The following is a 19,483-nucleotide window of genomic DNA, read 5'->3' on the forward strand; positions in this document are numbered from 1 at the left end:
GCGTCTCTGTGTCAGGGCTGCGGCCTGGCCTGTTGGTGTGTGGTGCAGACGGTGCAGGGAACCACGTGGTTGGGCCCTGAACACCCCGCTGGACACCTTGCTGTCCTGACCAGGGGCCGCCTGCCCCTAACCTGCCCTTTGTGAGCCTTTCCCGCACTCTGCGGTGTCAGGAACCGAGGGACGGGCATGGGGCATGCTTGTCCTGCACACTTGTCCTGGGCTGGCCCTGGCCTGCTGGTGGCCTGTAGCCCACCCTGGGCATCTCTGGGCCCAACTCTGCCCCTGCGCTGGGCTGTCCTGGCCAAGTGACCGTGAAGGCCCACTCGAGGCAGGCCCTGTCCTCCTACAGCAGAGAACTCCGGCATGTGGCTTGAAAGCAGGGGCTCCGTCTTTCTGGCTTCAGAGGGGTCAGCGGGCATTGGAGTTGAGCTCCCCCCGCAGCTCTTCCTTGAGGGTAAGAACTGCTTATGTGAGGTCTGTTGTCTGCCTCCACGCTCGACCCTGGACAGGCCCTTTTAATTCTTGACTTTGGCATCCGTATCTGTAAAACGTAGGCAGATAGAGAATTTTCCAGGTCAGCTCGTCTTTTGTCATGACAGACATTTACAATCACATAAAATGACTTTTACACAGAAAAGATCCTGAGCCTTGAGGCCCTCTTCTGTGCTCTTGGACAGAGGATGGGGAACCCATTGCATCTTGCTGGGCGGCTTTCAGCTGGAAGTGAGCAGGGTGTTGTGGTTGTTACAGCCCACGTGTGTGTGGCAGGTGGTTATCGTGGGCATTGGTGGCTGGGCCAGGCTTTCTAAGTGTCGTGCCGGGCATGCTGACGGTCTTCCCGTGGATGGTGTGGGGACGTTGCGCTGGCCACTTGCAGATGAGCTCGGAACGTGGGGACCTGGCTGCTGGGCATTTGTGTGACTTTGGACTTTTCCCACTGTCCCCTACTTGCCATCCCATGCCACCACGTTTAGCTCTTTCCACTTGTTTATTCCCTGGAAAGTCATCCCGAGAGGGGTGTTAGCATTGCGTGTGATGTTGAGTCAACAGGCCCTGAGCGAGGACGGCTTCTGTGAGTCAAATGCATGAAGTTTTTAGCCTCTGGAGTCAGTGGCGGCTGTTTTGAGCACATCAAGCTTTCTACTTGTTTCTGAGGCCTTTCTGCCCTGGGCCTGGGTCATGTGGCATCTGGGTAGGAGGGGGTATTGTGCTGGAGGCCTCTGAGGAGGGAGGTTGTTCTGGGCAACACATCTGGGTGCTCTCAGGGCCAGGTGCTGAGGGTTCCCCAGGCATCCCACAAGTTATATGTTTTTTTGGGGAATCCAGATCCTTTTCCCACATGGCAGGGGCTGTTGCCCCCTGGACTCTGTGTGGGTTTTAGGATCGGGGTGGGTTTGAAGTCTCAGAAGGCATGTTTCTGGGCCCCTGCTTCTCTCTCTCAGATGCCAGAGGGGTGTCCCCACTCTCTCTGGATGGGGTGTGAGCCGGACGCGGCTCTCTATTGGGCTCGCCTCCCCCACCCAGGCCTCTGCACCCAGCCTCACTGGGCTCCAGCTCCTTGGGGCAGGGGTCTGGTCGCCCGAGCCTCTTAGCAGGGCCCTGCCATTGGACACACACGTTGGTCACCTGGTCCTGTGGTCCTCCACACCGCCCACCCCGGCATTCAAAACTACACGTTATTTGTAGTTCATGGGAGCTATTTGCTGTTATTCCCAAAGACAGTAACCAACAATGGAACATACTTTCTCCAGGTTCCCTCTGCCACGTTACCTCTGGCCTTGGCCATCCCCGGGGGCTGCTCTTGAGACCCAGAGAAGTTGGTGAGCCCGACAGGGCCAGGAAGGGCCATGGGGGCAGGGACCATAAGGGGAGAGGCCCCAGCCCCACTTGGCCAGTGTGGGGGAGGTAGGAGCGCAGTGGCGCCAGGGGCCTTGGACTTTGGGGGGTGTATAGTGGGGTGCCATGGTGGGTGCTCACAGTGACAGTGGACCACGGCCATCCTGCCTGGTGATTGGCAGGAGGGATGGCCACAGACAGGGCATGCTGAGGCAGCGGTGGCCTGTGCAGCCAGACCTGAGCTTGGCCACTGTACCAAGGGGGCTGCTGGGGTATTCGCGGAGGGCAGTGCGGTGCGGTTGGAGGTCGCGATCGTCCAGAGCCCGGCGGGGGGTCTTCTGGGCTTCTGTCCACCCCCCCTTCTGCCCGGAGACCCTCTGGTCTGGGTGCTTTCATGGGTGCTCCCTGTAGTCCTGTTCTGGGTTCTAGGGCAGGGGCTGCAGGGAAAGGAGGCTGCCTGTCTCCCTCCATAGCCATGCCCCTAGCCCCCAGCTATGTCAGGAGTCAGCGGCCCGCGTGGTTGGCTGTACGGGGCAGAAGTCATAGGGTCGGCCAGGCCTGGCCCCGTCCTTGTGTGGCCTCTGTCTCCCCTCTGCCTGCACGTGCTGGAAGCCCAGAGCAGGAAGTAGGGGGGAGAGCTTGGGACTCCAGCCCAGCCCGTCAGCACCACAGGCCCCAGACCAAGCCAGTCCAGCCAGGGACGGGGCTGTGGGGGCCTCGCATGTCAGCCTGTGCAGGCCCCAGAGCTGTGACAGGCTGGTAGGGCTTTCAGCCTGGGCAGGGTGGGGGTGCCATGCCAAGGGCCAACTTTGCAGAGGCTGCTCTGGCTTTGGTCGGGCCTGTGGCAGGGGAGGGAGGGTTGGGCAGCTGAGCTGTCCAGGTGAGCACCCATAGGGGACCCCGCCCCTGTGGAGGGGAGGTGCCCCTGCTGCAGCTGACACGGGGAAGCCCCACTGCAGCAGGCAGACGTCCTGTTCTCAGTCTGTCTCACGGTGAGGCCCTGTCTCCGGTCTGCAGAGCTCTGCCAGCTGGGCCCCCGCACACGACTGGCACCAGCCTGGTGCTGCCGGCTGAGTCAGTGTGGTGTGGGTGAGCCTCTGCCAAGGGGAGGATACTGTGTGGCCGAGGCTCATGGCACGTGGCACTGGGGGTCTTGGGAAGCCCTCCGTGAACCCCTTGGGAGCTGAGCAGACCCTGTTCTCCAGGGACTCCTGGCTTGGCCCTGCTCTGACTGCCATGTGTCCCTGGGTCACCACTTCCTGGGGCTTTGAGCTTTTGTGCCCACATCCATGAAAGGGTGGTGCTCTGTGGGCAGAGGGGGGCCTCGGGGTCGTCCCCAGGTGAGACCAGTGCACGCTGGGCCTGGAGGAGTCTCACCCTCAGCAGCCCCTCTTCATAACTGTTCCAGAAAGCTCTGACTGGCCGACCACCAGCCTGGAGGCCCCTACATTCCACCACAGCTGGATGGGGTGTGGGCAGACTTAACCCTGGCTGTCTGGGCAAGTGTGTCTCAGAAGCCAACAGGGATGCAAATGAAAATTAGAAAAACAGCCAGAGTGGGTAGAAAGCATAGGCGTTCCACGACAGAGCAGGGCCTCCGAGCCAGCCGGGGCAACACGGCTCAAAATGAAACAAGAATCATTTCTTTTCCTGTTGAAGAGAAACCGGCTCGCCCAGCCCGCAGGCTCGGGGCCCCTCCCCAGCGAGGTGCCCCGCCGCAGGCGGGCTTTCACCAGGAATTCCCCCCCTTCCCACCTGCCTTCCTCCGTAGTCTGGGCAGCTCCCCACGGGGGTTAGGGACAGTTGAAGGGACATCCTGGAGGGGAGGCTGCGGCGCCCAGGAGCCCCTGCCTGGCCTCGGAGAGGTGAGCGCGCTTCCCACTCCCGGCGCTCCATCCCCACGGTGGGCATCGCTGCTTGGACACCTGTAGCTTGGTGCCCGGCCACGCCACTGGCCACGGGGGTTCTTCACTAGGGCGGAGGGTCCTGGCCGGCTCTCACTCTGTCTTGGGAAGAGCCTCGCCCACCAGGCCCTCTCCCTGCCTGCAGGATGGGCAGGGGTCCCCCCCCCCCCACCCAGAGCTCCTGTGATGACGTTTGCATGGGGCTGGGGGTGGAGGCCCTGCCTAGACTCTGCGTGTGCGATACGGGATGTCTGTCGCCAGGGAGACACGCCACACCTGTGGCGTGGCAGGCTCGTGGGTCTGGGGAGCTGTTTTGCGGGGGCCTGGGTGGTGGCTTTGTCACTGCACGTTCGTTAATCATGGCTGGCTGCCAGCTCCTCTGTGTTCCTTTTGTCACCTCGCTCTGTGCCCATGCACCCCCCCCCCCCCACCGTCGGGGTTCCAGCAGGTACGGGGATGTCACCTGCGACCACTGCTGGGCCTCTCCGATAGGCAGCACCTGTTAGGCCACTGAGTGGGAGGTGTGGCCCAGCTGTCTGGCAGCAGCCCGAGGTGGTCTCCCTGCTTTGCCCAGAGACACAGGGGTGTCCCATGCCAGCCTGCTGAGGGTGCTCTGGCCCTAGGGCTGGAAACCAGCCCCGGGGACTGTGCGGGACCCCTTGGCATCTTTCTGGGCAGGGAACACCGCATTGTTGGTTGGGGCCCAAGCCGGGCACTGCCAGTCACTGAGCTCTCCTGACTCCCTCCTCAGTGCTGGCTGGGTTGGCTGGGCTGTCCTCACCTTTGGGTCCCTGGCATGGGTGGGTAGCACCATCAGTGAGGCCACCTGAATCCTATTGCCTGCTTGGCCATTTCTGGGATGGTAAGATGTGCGTACCTCTCGGTAAAATTAGATGTCTTGGAGCTGTCATAGAAGGACTGGTCTCAATATTTGGGGGCCCTAGGTGGTGACTGTGTGGTTTGCACTCTGGGGCTAGGCATCCTTTGAGGTTTCTGCTTGTTGAATGGATGGAGAAATAGCACCCAGGGAACAGGAACCCAGTTGAGCACTAGGGATGGGACTCCCATCCCACAGCCATTGACTCAAAACCACCAGCCCCGACCACTGCCTCTTCATGTCCCTAGGCCTCTGGGGACAGGCCTGCCTGCTGGTTCTCACTGGGTGCCCATCCTGCCTGTGGTCACATGACTTCTGGAAAACCTGGCCATGCCCATAGCTCTAGGAGGCTTTGGAGTCACAGGGAAGAGGGAGGGAAGGTAGAGAGTTGGCATTTCCTGAGCTAGTGTTTGGGGGCGTCTGTGTGGTATGCAGGTTGCAGCGAGGAGGAGGTGTCTGTGCTATAGGCCATGTTGCTCATTATCCACAGCCCTGAGCGGCCTTTGGGATCTTCTCCCTGTAGCACCCAGGCACCTGGGGCAGCCTGGTGAGGATGGGCTGGTCTAGAGAGGCAGGGCTCTGGAGTGGGGGGTCCAGCCCCACCACCCTGGGTTAGGCTGCAGCTTGGGGTGTGTCCAAGGCGTGCCATGTGCCCCCTGTGCTCCCCTCCTTGTGTGTGTCTCTAAGCTGGGAAGACTCTGGCACATGCTGCTCTGGAACTCACCTTCCTATTCTGTTCCCTGGTGGTTTGAACAGTGCTCCCCCAGGCTGAGCATGCCACTCAGTTCCCAGGGTTTTCCAGAGAGGGCCCAGCACAGGCCTCCATCGAGTGCTGCCAGCCTGCTGGGTGATGACAGCGCCTGCTACAGGAGCCGAGGGTAAGGGTGCAGATGTATTTGGTTAACTCTGTAGCTGGGCCTGGTGTGGGGGCTGTGGCTGCAAGGACTGGGGGCATGGAGGGCAGCCTCCAGCAAAGACCCTGGCCCTCGGGCCCCAGGGCATTAGTGCCGTCACTTCTCAGCTCAGCTCTCCTGGCTGGCTGCTCATAGGGACCCCCTCCTGGCCACCCCCTTCCCTGCTGTGCTCCTTCTTCCTCCATGGTGGCTGGACTCCAGCTGTACCGCTGCTACTGGGCTCTGCTGTAGTACCCCTTCTGTATGAGTGGGCTGGGCGAGGATGGCTGCCCCTCACCGACTCCGGCCTGCTCAGTATGGCTAGCAGAACCCCAAAACACTGTCCCTTGTGCTACTTGTGGTGAAACCTGTCAGACTCTCTGGGCCTTAGACTTTTATGTGTGCAGTGGGGCAAGATGGGGGTTTGCTCAGATAGTGATGATAATGGTGGTGGTGGTGATGGTAGTGATGATGGTGGTGATGGTGGGTGACAGTGATGCTGATGGTAGTGATGATGGTGATGATGATGATGTTGGGTGATGATGGTGATGGTAGTGATGGTGATGATGATGGTGGGTGATGATAGTATTGATGTTGATGATGATGGTGATGGTGGTGATGATGATGATGATGGTGGGTGATGATAGTATTGATGATGTTGATGGTGATGAAGGTGCTGCTGATGGTGGTGGTGATGATGATGACGATGATGGTGGCAATGGTGCTAGTGATAGTATAGATGTATTTGTCATTGAGTGCTCACTGGATATCAGCACAGATGTCCTACCCTGAGCTTTATTATGGAGAATGGTTTCCCCTGTTAGGCCCTTCGGGCCTCAATGGCGCCTGTGTCCATGAGGGGCCCTGTGTCCATGAGGGGAATTGCAAGGGGTGTTCCCTCTTCCCTGGGGAGTCTGAAATCGGTCAGGATGGAGGGCTTTAGGTTGGTGTCTCCTGACTAGGACCCAGAGGTCTAAGTACTTGTTCCTGTCCTCACACCCTGGGACGGGCCGGACTGGGGCCCTGTAGATCTGGGTTGCCAGTCCTGGCCCTGCCTTTGTATCCATTTCCACCTGACCAGTCATGTTTCATGCTGTGCACCCTCTGTGCCTTCAGTTCATAGCCCCTCACTTCCCCCCATTTCCCATGCTCCCACTCTGAGTCAGCCCCTGGTCATGTATTGGGGGCCATGGTGGCTCCAAGGGCAGCTGGACAAGGTCAGACAGGGGGCTGAGTTCTGCGTTCCAGGAGGGATAGCCCAGCTGCATGGCTGCTCCTGGAATGGGGGACAGGAGCCAAGCTCTTGTTTTCCCTGACCTGGGTGGAGGTTAGTGACCGCAAAGATGGGTTTGACATTTCCAAGTCCTTGAGGTCTCATGCTCAGCTGGGACCCAGGGGCCCTGAGCTCATAGAGGCAGTGGCTAGACCAGAGTCCAGGGCCCTGAGCTGGCCCGCCCACTCAAGGCCACTCTGAGACATGGACACCTGAGGCTCCCCGGGAAGCCCCAGACCCTTCCTGAGTTTTGGATGGATGCTCAGCCTGCTAGGTCCACGGTATCTGGTCATTCAGGGCCCCTATAAGGCCTTGGGTCTGGGGTCGTCCATAGTGTCTGTCCCTTACCTCAGAGTATCCTGCTTGTCCCCTGGCCTTCAGTGTCCACTGTGCCTGCCCCTCCTCATCCCTTCCCTCCTGGACCCGTGGGCATCTCTCTCCGTTGCAGTGCCCGGGAGCCAGCTGGTGGTCCCCATGAGGCCTGTGGGAGTGAGGTCCCTGTTGGGTGCCCAGGGACCAAGAGCCCTGGGAGCCATTTCCTCTGCACAGGTAAGGGCTCACTGTGCCCCTCCTCTCTCCCCATCTCTCCTCTGGGGTCTGGGTAGACCTGGGCCACCGTGGGCTCCAAGTAGAGCTGGGCATGTCCCAAGTTCTGGCCCCTTTGGGCCCGTGGGCCTGCTGAGCCTGGCAGGGGAAAGCCCCTAAGGCTCCATGCCTGATACACTCCCCACCCACTCCGCTTCCAGGTCCCCAGTGCTTGGGGCAGGGCAGGAGCAGGGCAGGGTTTCTCCTGCCCCCCTGTGAAGGCCCAGCTGACTGGTGTCCTCAGCAGGGCTGAGATTTGGGGCTGGGACCGTTGGGTTCGGAGAGGGCAGGGTGACCCCAGGGGAGCTGGAATTTCAGCCCCGGCCCCCTGAGCTGTTAGCTGACACTGGCGAGGAGGCCATGGGTGGACCACGCTCCCCGGGCTGGAAGTGGCAGGGCCCTGGGTCTCAGCCCACCCTTTGCGGGGTGGGGAGCAGGCACCGGGCACAGGGGCCACCACGGTGCCTCTGCCTTGGGTGCGTTCAGCTTACAGAAGGGGAGACAGGCCAGGGAGGGCCAGCCTGTGAGCTCCGAGGGGCCGGCAGGGGTCTGCTCCCAGGGCCCAGCACCTCCCTGTGTCAGCCCCATGTCCTGAAGGCCCCTCGGGCTGTGGGCCGGTGGCAGCTTCCTGCTTCCCCTGCCTTGTCGCCTCCCTCAGCTTCCCCCAAACCCAGACGCGCCGTGGTCCCCACCACAGCCCCCTCCAGGCCGCCACTTCTCCCTCCCTGGTGGTGGCAGGGGAAGCAGTCCTTCCGGAAGGTGGGGACCCGCAGTGGGTGTGTCCCCCCCCCCCCCCCCCCCCCCCCCGCCCCGGGAAGCTCCTGAGGACCTGCCGGCTCCTTGACGTGGGGTTTCGGTTCCGGGGGTGGGGGAGCTGGTGTTGGGCACCATTCTTGTTCTTACGGGGTTCTTCCTTAGCCCCCATGCCCTCCTCCTCCTGAGAACTCCCTCTCCGACCCCCGTGCCCTCCTTCTGGCCCCTGGGACGCCCCCCCCTGCCACGCCCCGTCATTGGGCCTCCTGTCACTCCCCACCTCCCGGCTTCCTGCCTGGCCGGCCCTGTGCCCTCTTCTTTTTTACTGGCCGTGTGGCTGCAGGCTTGGACCCTGCCCCAAGTGGTCCTGCGATGAAGGGCCTCAGGCGAGGCCTGAGCCCCCCTTTCTAAGTGCTGGGGGGTTCCCTGGCTGCCCAGGAGGGGCAGGGCCCCGGGGGCGCACCCCCACCCCACCGCAGCAGGGCTGGCATTTCCTGCCACCCACCCCCGTCTGCCAAGTGGGGACCGGAAGGGAGTTGGTGAGGGTTCCCCGGATTCCTGGTGTGGGGTCCCTCCAGGGCTCCCTTTCAGAGGGAGCTCCCTGTGTAGCTCGGGAATCTTGGAGAGTGGTGGAGAGTCCCTCCCTCCAAGGGCCCTCAGGGGCCACCTGCTCAGCCATTCCTGAGTGGTGTATGTAGTTTTTGCTTGCAAGGAGCTATGACAGGAGAGCTCATCACCCCAAGGAGTAGCCCCCGCTGTTGTTGGTCACCCGGAGTGCGTTCTTTACTTTAAAGTTTACCAGACGTAGCTCTTCACCCTGAGGCTCTGGGGGTTCTGGGGCTGAGATCCCAGGGCATCCTGTCTCTGCGAGGGCTCTGAGGCTGGCCTCCAGGTATTGGCATGTTAGAGGCACTTGTGTGGCCTGAGAGCTTTTTGTGTCAAAAGACAGATCTGTGGGCTGCTTCTTCCATGTAGCCTGCCTGGACTGAATCTGGCAACGCCCCCAGGTCTCTTAGCCCGTGTTGGGGTGCTGGGCATCCGCTCTGTTTGCACAGGGGCCTCTTTCTCAGATGTCCCTATGAGCTCCAGGGCCACAGCCTCGTTCCCAAGTCTCACTGATTGCTCAGAGCCCCAAGGGCTGTGTGTGTGTGTGTGTGTTGAGGTGCTGAGGTGCTGAGGGTATGAGATTCGGCACTTGCCCTCACAGGCCCCTCTGTACTCCCTTGGGTGGGGAGGGTTGGGTGTCTGAGCCTGACCCTGCAGCCCCGCCCCACCAGCCCCACCAAGCGACGATCAGATAAGTGTGTGGTGACCAGCCAGTGACAAGGCCCCAGCAAGTCCAAAGTTTGACTTGTAAAGAATAAGGCCTGCTTACCGCCTCTGCTTATCAGTGGGTGGGGGCGGATGAATGGCTTGGCAGCCTCAAGCCTGCACGCACGTGGAGGGGGGTGGGCAGGGCCTCTGCAAGCCGAGGATGTTTGGGCATTTTTTTGCCTTTTCTTTCTAACATTGCCTTCCTGGCCAGAGTGTCTCTCTCCAGAAAACTCCAGAAAACACACCCAGCCCATTGTCACCCAGGCTCCAGGAGAGTGTCTGCTGTGGATGTTCTGTGTAAACAGGAAGCACCCAGAGCGGGGTCCTCAGGAGGCACGCATGGGGGTGGGGGTAGCCACCCCTCCGGACTAGGCAGCCCCAGGGGGCTCGTGCCAGTGTGGAGCTGTTGCTGGACACTTGAGCATGCGCCGTTAGGCTGGGGGTGGGGTGTGGTTGAGGGGTGTCGTCGCTGCAGAGGATGGGGCTGTGTGGAGGCTGGAGGTGGGTGCTCCTTCCCCCATTGGCTCCCCCCCTGCCTGGTTTTCAGACTTGGGCTCTGGGTGCGGGCAGTGCCTTGGGCGTCTGAGGAGCTTTGGGCTGCAGCCTGGCAGCTGGCTGTCAAACGGGCCCCCTCCCTCCCTCCCTCCTTCCGGCCAGGCTTTCTCCTGCTTCTCCCTCCCCTTCCTGGGGGGAGCAGCAAACAAACAAACAAGCAGCAGCTCAGGGCCCAGCGAGGAGCAGAGTGGGCACCAGCCAGGGCAGCTGGGAGCTGGGGCTGCCCCCCGAGGCCCTCCAGGCGACCCTGTGGGTGACCTGGCTGCTGACGAGCAAGGAGCTCCTGTGAAGCCCCGCAGTGCCCTGCTCTGATCCACCGGGAGTACCTGGCAGGGGGTGGACTCTAGGACTGGCTTCTCCAGCTTGGCTCTGAAATCCTGGTTTCCTTCCCACTTCTGGGGAGAGAGGTGAGCGGCTCCCCCTGGGCCGCCCCTCCTGGGGCCTGGGCCCTCTCTCCGTGCTCTCCTGTGGAGATGTCCACAAAAGCTGTTTTGCAGGGTCCATCTTGCTCCCCCTTGGCTTCCACCCTGAAGTCAGAGAGGCTCTCCTCCAACCCTGTGGAGGCTGAGGCCGTCTCCTGTAGAGCAGGTGTGTGTAGATAGGGAAGCCCAGGTTTGGGCAGGGGTGAGTCTGGCTGCAGGCCAAAGAGGCACAGTGGGTCCACATTTGCTGGGAGCTGCGGATTTCTGCGCTCATGCCTTCAGGCAAGTCTCACACCAGAACTCTGTGCCTCAGTCTCCTTGTCTGTCACAGATGGGCAGACAGGGCCATAGGAGCTCAGTGCATCAAGGACCTGCAGCTGGACCTGCTGTGCTTGTCCCGTTGTCAGCCCCGTGTACGCCCCCACCCCCAGCTTCTGGTGGCGTTGGACCTCCAGGTACAGGATGTTCAGGGCACTGGATGGCTAATGGGGCTGATCCGCAGTAACCACCCTTGCCAACAGGTGCTGCTACCATCCAGCCCTGGAATTCCTCTGGTTTTCATTTTCAAGTTCAGTGAAATGGTAGATCCCCAATTTTGAAAATGGCTAGGGTTTCAGATGGATCGGATGAGGCAGCTTGCCAGCAGAGTCAGATAGGGTGCAGGCAGGCTCACCCACCCCTGGCTCGACGGTAGGATTGTGGGCCGGCTTCCCACACCTCTAGTCCCACGGAAGAGGGAGGAGGAAGTGTCCAGTGGGCTGGGGGCCACAGGACAGAAGTGAGTAAATGCTCACAGAGGAGGGCAGAGCCTCCTGTGTTCCCCCCAGCACCGGGGACAGGTTCATAAGTCCCCGGATCAGGGTTTTGGCTGGAGTCACGTGTGCTGAGTCCTGACTCGGCCACTATGTGTCTGGACATGTGTCCGTTTGTTCTGGGAGCCTTGAGACACAATTGCTCCGAGGTTCAGGGAGGCTGGTTGTCCCCGGGGCCGTCGAGTGGGCAGCCAGGGTGTGCCCGCAGACCTGGGGTGTGTGTGACAGAGGTCACTCCGCTGTGTGAGAGAACATTTTGCAGATGGGAAGGCTGAGGTTGGGAGAGGCGCCCAGGCTTGCCCAGGGCATTCCGCGGGGTGGAGGTGGAGCCCTCTGGCCCCTGCACCTCGGCCCTGCTGCCTGTGGGCACCTCCAGTTCCCGCTGATATGCTGGTATGTTCCACCCGCCTGCCCGCCCGCCCGTGGGCAGTGGATTCACCACCTGAGAGCCTCCCTCCTGGGGAGGCTTCTTCCTGCTGAGCCCTCAGGGTGGGTGGAGAGGCCTAATTAGCTCTTGTTGGGGCTTTGAAATCCCTGAGATGAAAGCCTGCGTGTGGGAGGTCCCAGCCTCGCCCCACAGCCTCTGTGGGCTGCATGTCTCCACGCCTGGCACACACCTCCATCCTCTCCTCGAGGCCCACTCGGAAGAGGCCCCAGGCACACAGGAAGCGTGCATCTCTCTGGGGCCTCACCAGTTGAGGGGCCATGGCCATTGGGGCACCTGAGCAGGCCTGGGCAGTGTGGTTGGTTGGCCTGAGGCCACAGGACTCAGAGAGAGGGTTGGCCTCCTGGTGGCATACCTGCTGTGCTCTGGGCCACTGCATGAACACAGGGCCTGGGTTCCCTGTCCTTAAGATGCGGTGATGGTGGTACCTGCCGCATGGCTCTCTCCTTCGTGCGTCACTCTGTACCGAGGACACGATGGGCACTCGGGAGGTGTCAGTCTCATGGTTCTTGCTCTTGTTCATACGCTTTCACCTCAGCCCTTTGAACACATGGGCAGAGGGACTGGCCCCTCGTGGTGACCAGGCGTTCCAGGTGGATGGGCAGCCGTCTGGCCTCCATGCCTGGATGGGCATCTGAGAGCTTGCCTGTGGCAGCTGGGGGGCCTGCCGGGCCGGCATATGTGGGGGGCCGCCCGGGACGGGGAGCTTCCGGCTCTCTGACCTGGCTTGACCTCGTGTTGGTGGGAATTGGCGGCATGAACCATTGCGATCCCTGCGGGAAGCAGGCTGGGCTCCTGACCGCCATCCTCTGGTTCTTGTCTTGCAGACTTCTCCACCCAGGTGAACTCCTCATCCCTCAACTCCCCCACGGGGCGTGGCTCCATGGCCGCCCCCTCGCTGCACCCCTCTCTGGGGCCTGGCATCGGCTCCTCGCTTGGCTCCCCGGGACAGCTGCACTCGCCCATCAGCACGCTGAGCTCCCCCATCAACGGCATGGGCCCACCCTTCTCGGTCATCAGCTCCCCCATGGGCCCCCACTCCATGTCGGTGCCTACCACGCCCACCCTGGGCTTCGGCACCGGCAGCCCCCAGGTAAGTGCAGAGGCAAGGCCCTTCCTGTGGGCCCTGCGGGTGGGGGGGATAGGTGCTGTCCTTTCCACCTTTTGTCTCTGGGAACCAGAACCTCGGAGAGGTGGCTTTAGCCTGAACTTGAGCCCAGGTCTGGCTGACTCCCCAGTGCTCGACTCTCAGTTATCGGCCAAGTTCCCTGCAGCTGGTCATCTACCCTAGTGGGACCCCTCCTGTGGGGGGCCCCCTGCTCCCGTGACCCCCTGCTCTGTAGAGCGGGGCTCAGTGTTTCTCAGGTTTAAACCTGCCTCCTGGAGCCTGTGCCCCTTCACCGCCTTTCCCTCTGCTCACACCCTCATCAGGAGGTCTCAGTGCCCTGGGGCCCAGATCCTAGGGCGGGTTATGTCCAGGCTCCATGCAGATGCACCCCTCCTTGGGCCAGGCTCTCGGCCCCATGGTGGCCTCGGCTCATCTGTTGGGCTTGGTGGTCTTTTCCGTAGTCATGTGTTTGGAACAATTTGGCTTTCAGGGTTGTCTCTGAATCAGGAAGCATCTGGTATCTGGCAGGGCCTGGCTTGGTCCAGTTCTTGTGATGGGATTCTGGAGGCCTGGTCCACCCTCTCCTATGCTTCTTGTCCAAACCCTTGCAGCATTGTCCTGAACTTTTCTGGAGATCCCTGGGAGATCCCTGCAGCTGCCCCCACCCCCCAGCTCCCTGTGGTTCCTGGTGGATTTCCTGCCTGAATCCCAGGGGGACCTTCCTCTCTGGGGTTGAGCTGTCCTTCCTGAAATCCGCAGGGCTCCTCTCCAGCTCTGAGTTCCTCCCCCAGAATGTGAAGGCCCCTTGGGTGCATGTCTCCACGGAGCCTCAGGACAGCCTGCTGGGAGAGACTTGAAATGCAGGCTTCCCTGCCCAGAGCGACACATCTAACCATGTCAGCCTCATCCTAGGGCCGTCCGAGTCCTCTGCTGCTGCACCACCTGCGGGGCAGCCCACTGTGCTCTGGTGCAGGAGGACTGGGATACCACTGAGCAGGGGCCAGTGTGCTGCCCGTCTGGCCGGGCCTCTAGAGCTGGCCTTGGGGGAGAACCTTGCTGGCTTTTCCAGAGTGACCTTGTCACCCCTTTGTGGTTGAGGGAGAGGGTGAAAGAGCTAAGGTCTCTGGCATCAGTGCAGAGCTCCCGAGCCCTGCTCATGTCACCTGGTCCCCAGAGTAGTAGGAGGCCTGAGGTGCTGGCAGAGGGGAGGCTGGGCTGTCTTCCTGGGCCTGGCTGGGTTGTTCTTAACACAGCCATCCCACCCCCATTCTCACCAGCTGTACAGCGCCATGCAGGGAGTGCAGAGGCAGGTGGAGACTGAGTGTGCCCCTGCCCTCTGGGGACTGTGACAGAAGCAAGTGTCTGCTGACCCTTGGCCCCACAGGCCCCTTGCTGGTCTCAGGCCTGCTGCCTGTTCGTAGACCTGAGGGCTCATGTATAGCAGTAGCCTGGGCAGGGCAGAGATACCCTTCCAGCCTTGGGGGCACTTGCCCTTTGGCACTGTTCTCTGTCTGGGGGCAGGGGCAGGCGGTACTGGGGAGTCAGGAGTTTTCAGGACTACATCCATCCTATTCTCTGTGTTTCTCTGCACACAGCCAGGTTCCTGGCAATTGGTGGGTGCTGGTTGAGCCCAAGTTGTGTGTGCAGAGGGCCCTGGGCCCCTTGAAACTGATGAGGGGGTCAGGACAAGAACTGGGGGTGCAAACCCAGTGTGTCCCAGATGGTCCTGACCTGCGCTCAGCCGCCCATCTGTCCATGTGTCCATCTGTCAGGTGGCCCCCAATGAGTTTTGCCCCAGTCTGAGGCCCCATGCTCAGCCTCTCCTCTGGCTGCCCCTCCCGGGTAGGTGTCTCCCCTGAACAACCCCCTGCCCCATAGTTCCTTCCTGGAGGGAGTGCAGCTTCTGGGCTTCAGCAGCTTGTCTTGGAAACCTAGGGTTCCCCATATTCACAAGAGTGTGGGTGGAGTTCAAAGGGGGGCATGCCCCACCCCCTGCCCCAAAACCACAACCGCGAAGTCATGGTTGCCGGAACAAGACTTCTGCTGTCTTGGGGGAGGCCTGGCACTCTGCCTCGTGCTGCCTGTTCAAGTCCACATGGCCAGGGAGGGCCGTTGACACCACACCTGTCCCACTTGACCTTGCCCGGGGGTGTTGGCTGGACAGAGCCAGATCCCTGGTGCTGGTACCCGCACTGCCCCGCATCTCTTCCTGGTCTGGGGGCTCCATCAGCACAGGGCCCGGGAGCATCCCCAGCTCGTCCCAGAGCCCACTCGCCCCACCTAGCCTGCTGTGGGCAGCACTGCGTCCAGGCCTCACCAGCCCAGCAAGGCTTCCCTCGTGAAAGGAGTGCACACCGCAGGGTTTGCCCCTGCCTGGATGGCAGTGTGAGGCCGGTGAGGCCGAGGACCTGCCCTCGTGTGCAGCTCTGTTTGTGGGTGATGGCCTCCCTCGTGGGTTGGAGGGCCTGCTGTGGGCTCAGGAGGAAGGGCCTCCTGAGGTGGTGGGTGCAGAAGAGAGGAGCCTCGAGAGACGGCAGAGACCCCGGTGCGCATTGATGAGGCAGGTGGTTATTTTCGTATGTCCTGTAGGCTCTGGCGGGAACTGAAATAAATGCCAAGGATCTGAAAGGGGAAATGGGAACAGGCCCCCACCCTGGCCATACCACGTTGTCGGGCTCCAGTGAGGGGCTGCTGGTGCCATGGGTCTCCCCAGAGGGGAGGTGGGGTACAGCAGGGGAGCAGTCCCCCTTAGGTGGGGGGCCGCAGAGTCCCCTGGGAAGGGGTGCGGGCAGGGCAGAATGAGGCCCCAGGAGTCATTCTGGGCTGTTTTGGGGGCTGTGAACCCAGCCTGAGGCTCCTCTGCTTAGAGCTGGGGAGGGGAAGAGTGACCCTGACCCTCACAGCCTTGCCTTGGTGGCCCAGGCCTGTGGTGAGTGGGGACCCCAGCTCAGCCTTTGTGTTCCCACAATGCAGGGTCCCTTGGGGCTCCCAGGGCCCCTGGCTGACTGCTGTGCCCATGGAAAGCCTGGCCCGGGAGGGCAGGGATGTGCCTGGCACGTGACCAGGAGCCACAGCACTGACTGCCCGTCCTGCCTGTGGCTCCCTCCCATGTGGAGCCCTGGCCAGCCCTCCTCACTGCTGTGGCCCTGCATCGGTTTACCTAGGGCAAGCACCCAAGGGCCTGCATGCAAATGGGCAGCGGGAGACAGGGCAGGTGGCCCGCTAGCTGCCCAGCCTGGGGTGGGCCAGCACGGAACGGGAGATGTCCAGTTTCCCTCCCTGGTGCTCCCATGTGGATCCAGCCATGTGGAGTCCTGGCTGGGCTTCTGTGTCTGGGGCAGCTCCCCACAGTCCAGGGGGCTGTCCTGCCCCCACCTCCAGCCGTACCCCGCCTTGCCTTCTCCCAAATAGTCTGTGGGTTTTCCCACCTGCACGTCGGGTCTCTGCCTGGGACCAGCTGGTGTTACCTCCTCCTGGAGACTGTGTGCTAGGCAGCTGCCCCCGCGTACACTCTGTTATCCTGACAGTGGCCCTCAATCCTGCCTGCCAGGGACCTCAGGCCCAGAGTGACTGAGTAATTTCCCCAAAGTCACATAGTGAATGGAGACCCATGATCCGGAGGCCCTGCCCTAAGCTATGCCATTCCCCAGCCCCTCTTTCCCCTGTCCCCACCTGGCCCAGGGGCTCTGCAGCACTGCATCACTGGGCACCCAGTGAATGGATGGGGTCACCGAGGGGCTCTGGGCCAGCCGTCCTCTTGAGGCCTCAGTTTCCCCTTCTGCAGCATGTGGGCATCCCTTTGGTGCTCAGCACCTGCTATCAGAGACCGGAGCTTAGCCTGCTGCTCTGCCCCTGACCCTGGGGCCTCCGTGTCCATACCGGGGAGATGGGGAGGGGGCTTCCCGTGCATAGAGAGGCAGTGCATGCCGAGCCTGGGCATTTGAGCACTTAGACCATGCCCATCTGCGCTCCCGGCACCTGGGACGGTGCTGCTGGGCGTGCTCCCCTTACTCAGGGGGCTGCTGGAGCCAGCACTGGCACCCTGTTACAGCCCCGTGGGCTAGAGCCTGCCTCCTGGCCTCCAGGCAGCCCACCTGGGCCCCTCGGGGGCTAAGCACCCTCCCAGAGCCACACGCCCCCCCCCCAGGGGGTGGGGGGAGGAAGGACTCAGAACTGGCCGGGGGCAGGCCGGAAGGCCAGCATGGAAGGAAGCTTCGGGTGCTTTCTGCTTTGTGTGCTCTGAGCACCCAGCTTTTCCTGCCCCGTGAGAAAGGGGGCCTCGGGGAAGGAAGGAGGCAAGGTTCCTGCGGCAGGAGGGGCCAGGGGCTGGGGGGTGGTGCGCAGCGCCTGCCGCCCTTCCCCAGGGACCTCCGCCTATGGGGGGCGTTGAGGAAGTGGGGGTGCGGGGCCTGCAGAGACAAGCTGGCCTGCGGGGGGCGGCGGGAAGCACCTCTGGGCCCTGGCGCTGACAGGGGAGCCGGGTGGACGGAGCAGAACCAAAACTGCTGTGTCACTGCTGCTCGCAGCTGTTGCCAGGGTGACGGGTGAGTTTCCCACGCTTCCTCCTGGGCAGCGGCAGGCAGGCAGCCGCGGGTGGGGCGGGGTGTGGGACCTGGTCCTGGCTCAGCCCTGCTCGCCCTGGGCCACGTGGTCAGAGACCCCCACCCTGCCGGCGTGGACCCTGACTCCTGCCCTTCTGTGACCAGGCCTCAGTCTCCATCTGTGGGTTAGGGGGCCCCAAAGGGCCTGCCTCCCTGGGAGGGTCACGAATTCACGCCATCCTGTCCACCGCACGCTCTGCAGCGAGGGCGGCGAGGGGCAGGGGGTGTCAGCAGGGCCTGGGGTCTCCTCCCCGAGGCCTGTGCTGGGCCATGGGAGGGAGGAGCGCCGAGGGCAGGGCAGCGGGGGGCCCGGACCCTGCCCTGAGCCTCCGTCCCTCTCTCTGCCAAGCGGAGGTGCCCGAGCACCTGCCCTGCTGTAGGGCCGGGGGGTTCGCCGGTGCAGGCCCCTGCACAGCCCCGGTTCTCCCTCCTCAGCTCAGCTCCCCCATGAACCCCGTCAGCAGCAGCGAGGACATCAAGCCGCCGCTGGGCCTCAATGGTGTCCTCAAGGTCCCGGCCCACCCCTCAGGGAACATGGCGTCCTTCACCAAGCACATCTGTGCCATCTGTGGGGACCGCTCCTCAGGTAGGCCGCCCTGGGCGCCGCGGGGGTCCTCCTGCCGGGCCTCGGGGAGGTGGGGGGCCGTGTGCTCATGGGCCCCTCCCCGCAGGCAAGCACTACGGAGTGTATAGCTGTGAGGGCTGCAAGGGCTTCTTCAAGCGGACGGTGCGCAAGGACCTGACCTACACCTGCCGCGACAACAAGGACTGCCTGATCGACAAGCGGCAGCGCAACCGCTGCCAGTACTGCCGCTACCAGAAGTGCCTGGCCATGGGCATGAAGCGGGAAGGTAGGTGGGGGGCGGGGGTGGTCACCCGGCACCGGGCACTCACTCCCGTGGGGCTGCACGCTGGGTGCTGTTTCCCCGCAGGCCTGGGCCCCGCCTGACCCTCCCTGGCACCTGCCGCGTGCCAGGCCTTGAGGTCCCCCAGGGGCCTCCGGTCGTCCTTCCAGCCCAGCTGGGGACACACGTGGGTCAGACCCTCCTCTAGGTGTTGGCGGCCCAGTGCATGGGCTCCGGGTGGGGGCCAAGGCTGGCGGTGGGTGGAAGGTGCCCAGGAGCGTGGGTGCTGTCTGGAGGGGGGTGGCTGTGGACGCTGCGGCGAGGACAGTGCTGACGAGGGGTGGAGTGGAGCAGGGAGCACCAGAGACCATTAAGATGCCCCCAGGCCTACGGGGTGCTGGGGTGGCCCTGCTTCCTCCTACAGATCTGGTTGGGGCGCCTTGCAAGCATCACCCATGTCCTCAGAGCAGCGGGGCTCTCGGGCTTGGATCTGTGCCCATTTGCTTTATTGACAGTGTTTGTTAGGAGCGAGGAAGGGCAGGGGGCGGGGAAGGTGCCTCCCCTGAGGTTACTGAACTTGTCCAGCGGTTCAGCCAGATGTGGTCTGAGCCCTCGGCCCTAACTTGCAGTGTGGCCTTCCCAGAGCCCCTTGGTGTCCGTGGGCCTCAGTTTCCCCATCTGCAGGCTTGGTGACTCCTGGTTACAGTCTTCATCCAAGCTTGAACGGGGGCAGGTCCATCCCACTGAGTCTGGCACCCAGGGCCTTGTGGGCTGGGGGGTGCTGTCCAGGTCAGGGTCTGCATGCCTGCCCCCATCTGTGCCGCACTGCTCATGGCGGGGTCCCTGGGCTGCTGCCTCAGCACTGAGGACAGTTACCTGGGGTCCTGTGGTTCTCATTTCATTCCCTTTTCTAGCCTCTGTTCTTGTGGAGATACTGAGACCCCAGCTGGGCCACGCAGTCCCGTAGGATTTCTTGCTGGAGGCTACAGGGCAGGCAGGACCCGGGATATCCTGCCGTTGGCACCACTCCTGGCAAGAGGGCCTCAGGGTGCTAGCGCTGAGCTACAGGGGCTAGCCTGGGCTGCACACATTGTGATTGGGATGCAAGTTCCCTGCAGTGCTCATCCTCGTACAGGCAGAGAGACTGAAGCCCAGAGTGTCTGGGGCTTGTCACTGTGCCAGGTGGGACCCGGGCCTCTGGCTCCAGTGCTGTCCTCATTCCTTTCGGCTGTCATGGGTCAGAGGAAGCTTGTGCCCAGC

At 62.5% G+C, this 19,483-nt stretch overlaps 1 protein-coding gene across 2 annotated transcripts in view; it reads left to right on the top strand.

Annotated features, from left to right (window-relative positions):
* Positions 1 to 19,483, top strand: part of RXRA (retinoid X receptor alpha) — a 93,645-nt gene that overhangs the window by 53,438 nt on the left and 20,724 nt on the right. For both annotated transcript variants that reach the window (XM_038548860.1, XM_038548859.1), the window contains exons 2-4: positions 12,497 to 12,762; positions 17,814 to 17,964; positions 18,050 to 18,229. In XM_038548860.1, coding sequence (XP_038404788.1) covers positions 12,497 to 12,762; positions 17,814 to 17,964; positions 18,050 to 18,229 — 597 coding nt within the window. The remainder of the gene's footprint in view (positions 1 to 12,496; positions 12,763 to 17,813; positions 17,965 to 18,049; positions 18,230 to 19,483) is intronic.

The sequence above is a fragment of the Canis lupus genome, chromosome 9, assembly GCF_011100685.1.
Source record: "Canis lupus familiaris isolate Mischka breed German Shepherd chromosome 9, alternate assembly UU_Cfam_GSD_1.0, whole genome shotgun sequence".
In the NCBI taxonomy this organism is placed as follows: Eukaryota; Metazoa; Chordata; class Mammalia; order Carnivora; family Canidae; genus Canis; species Canis lupus.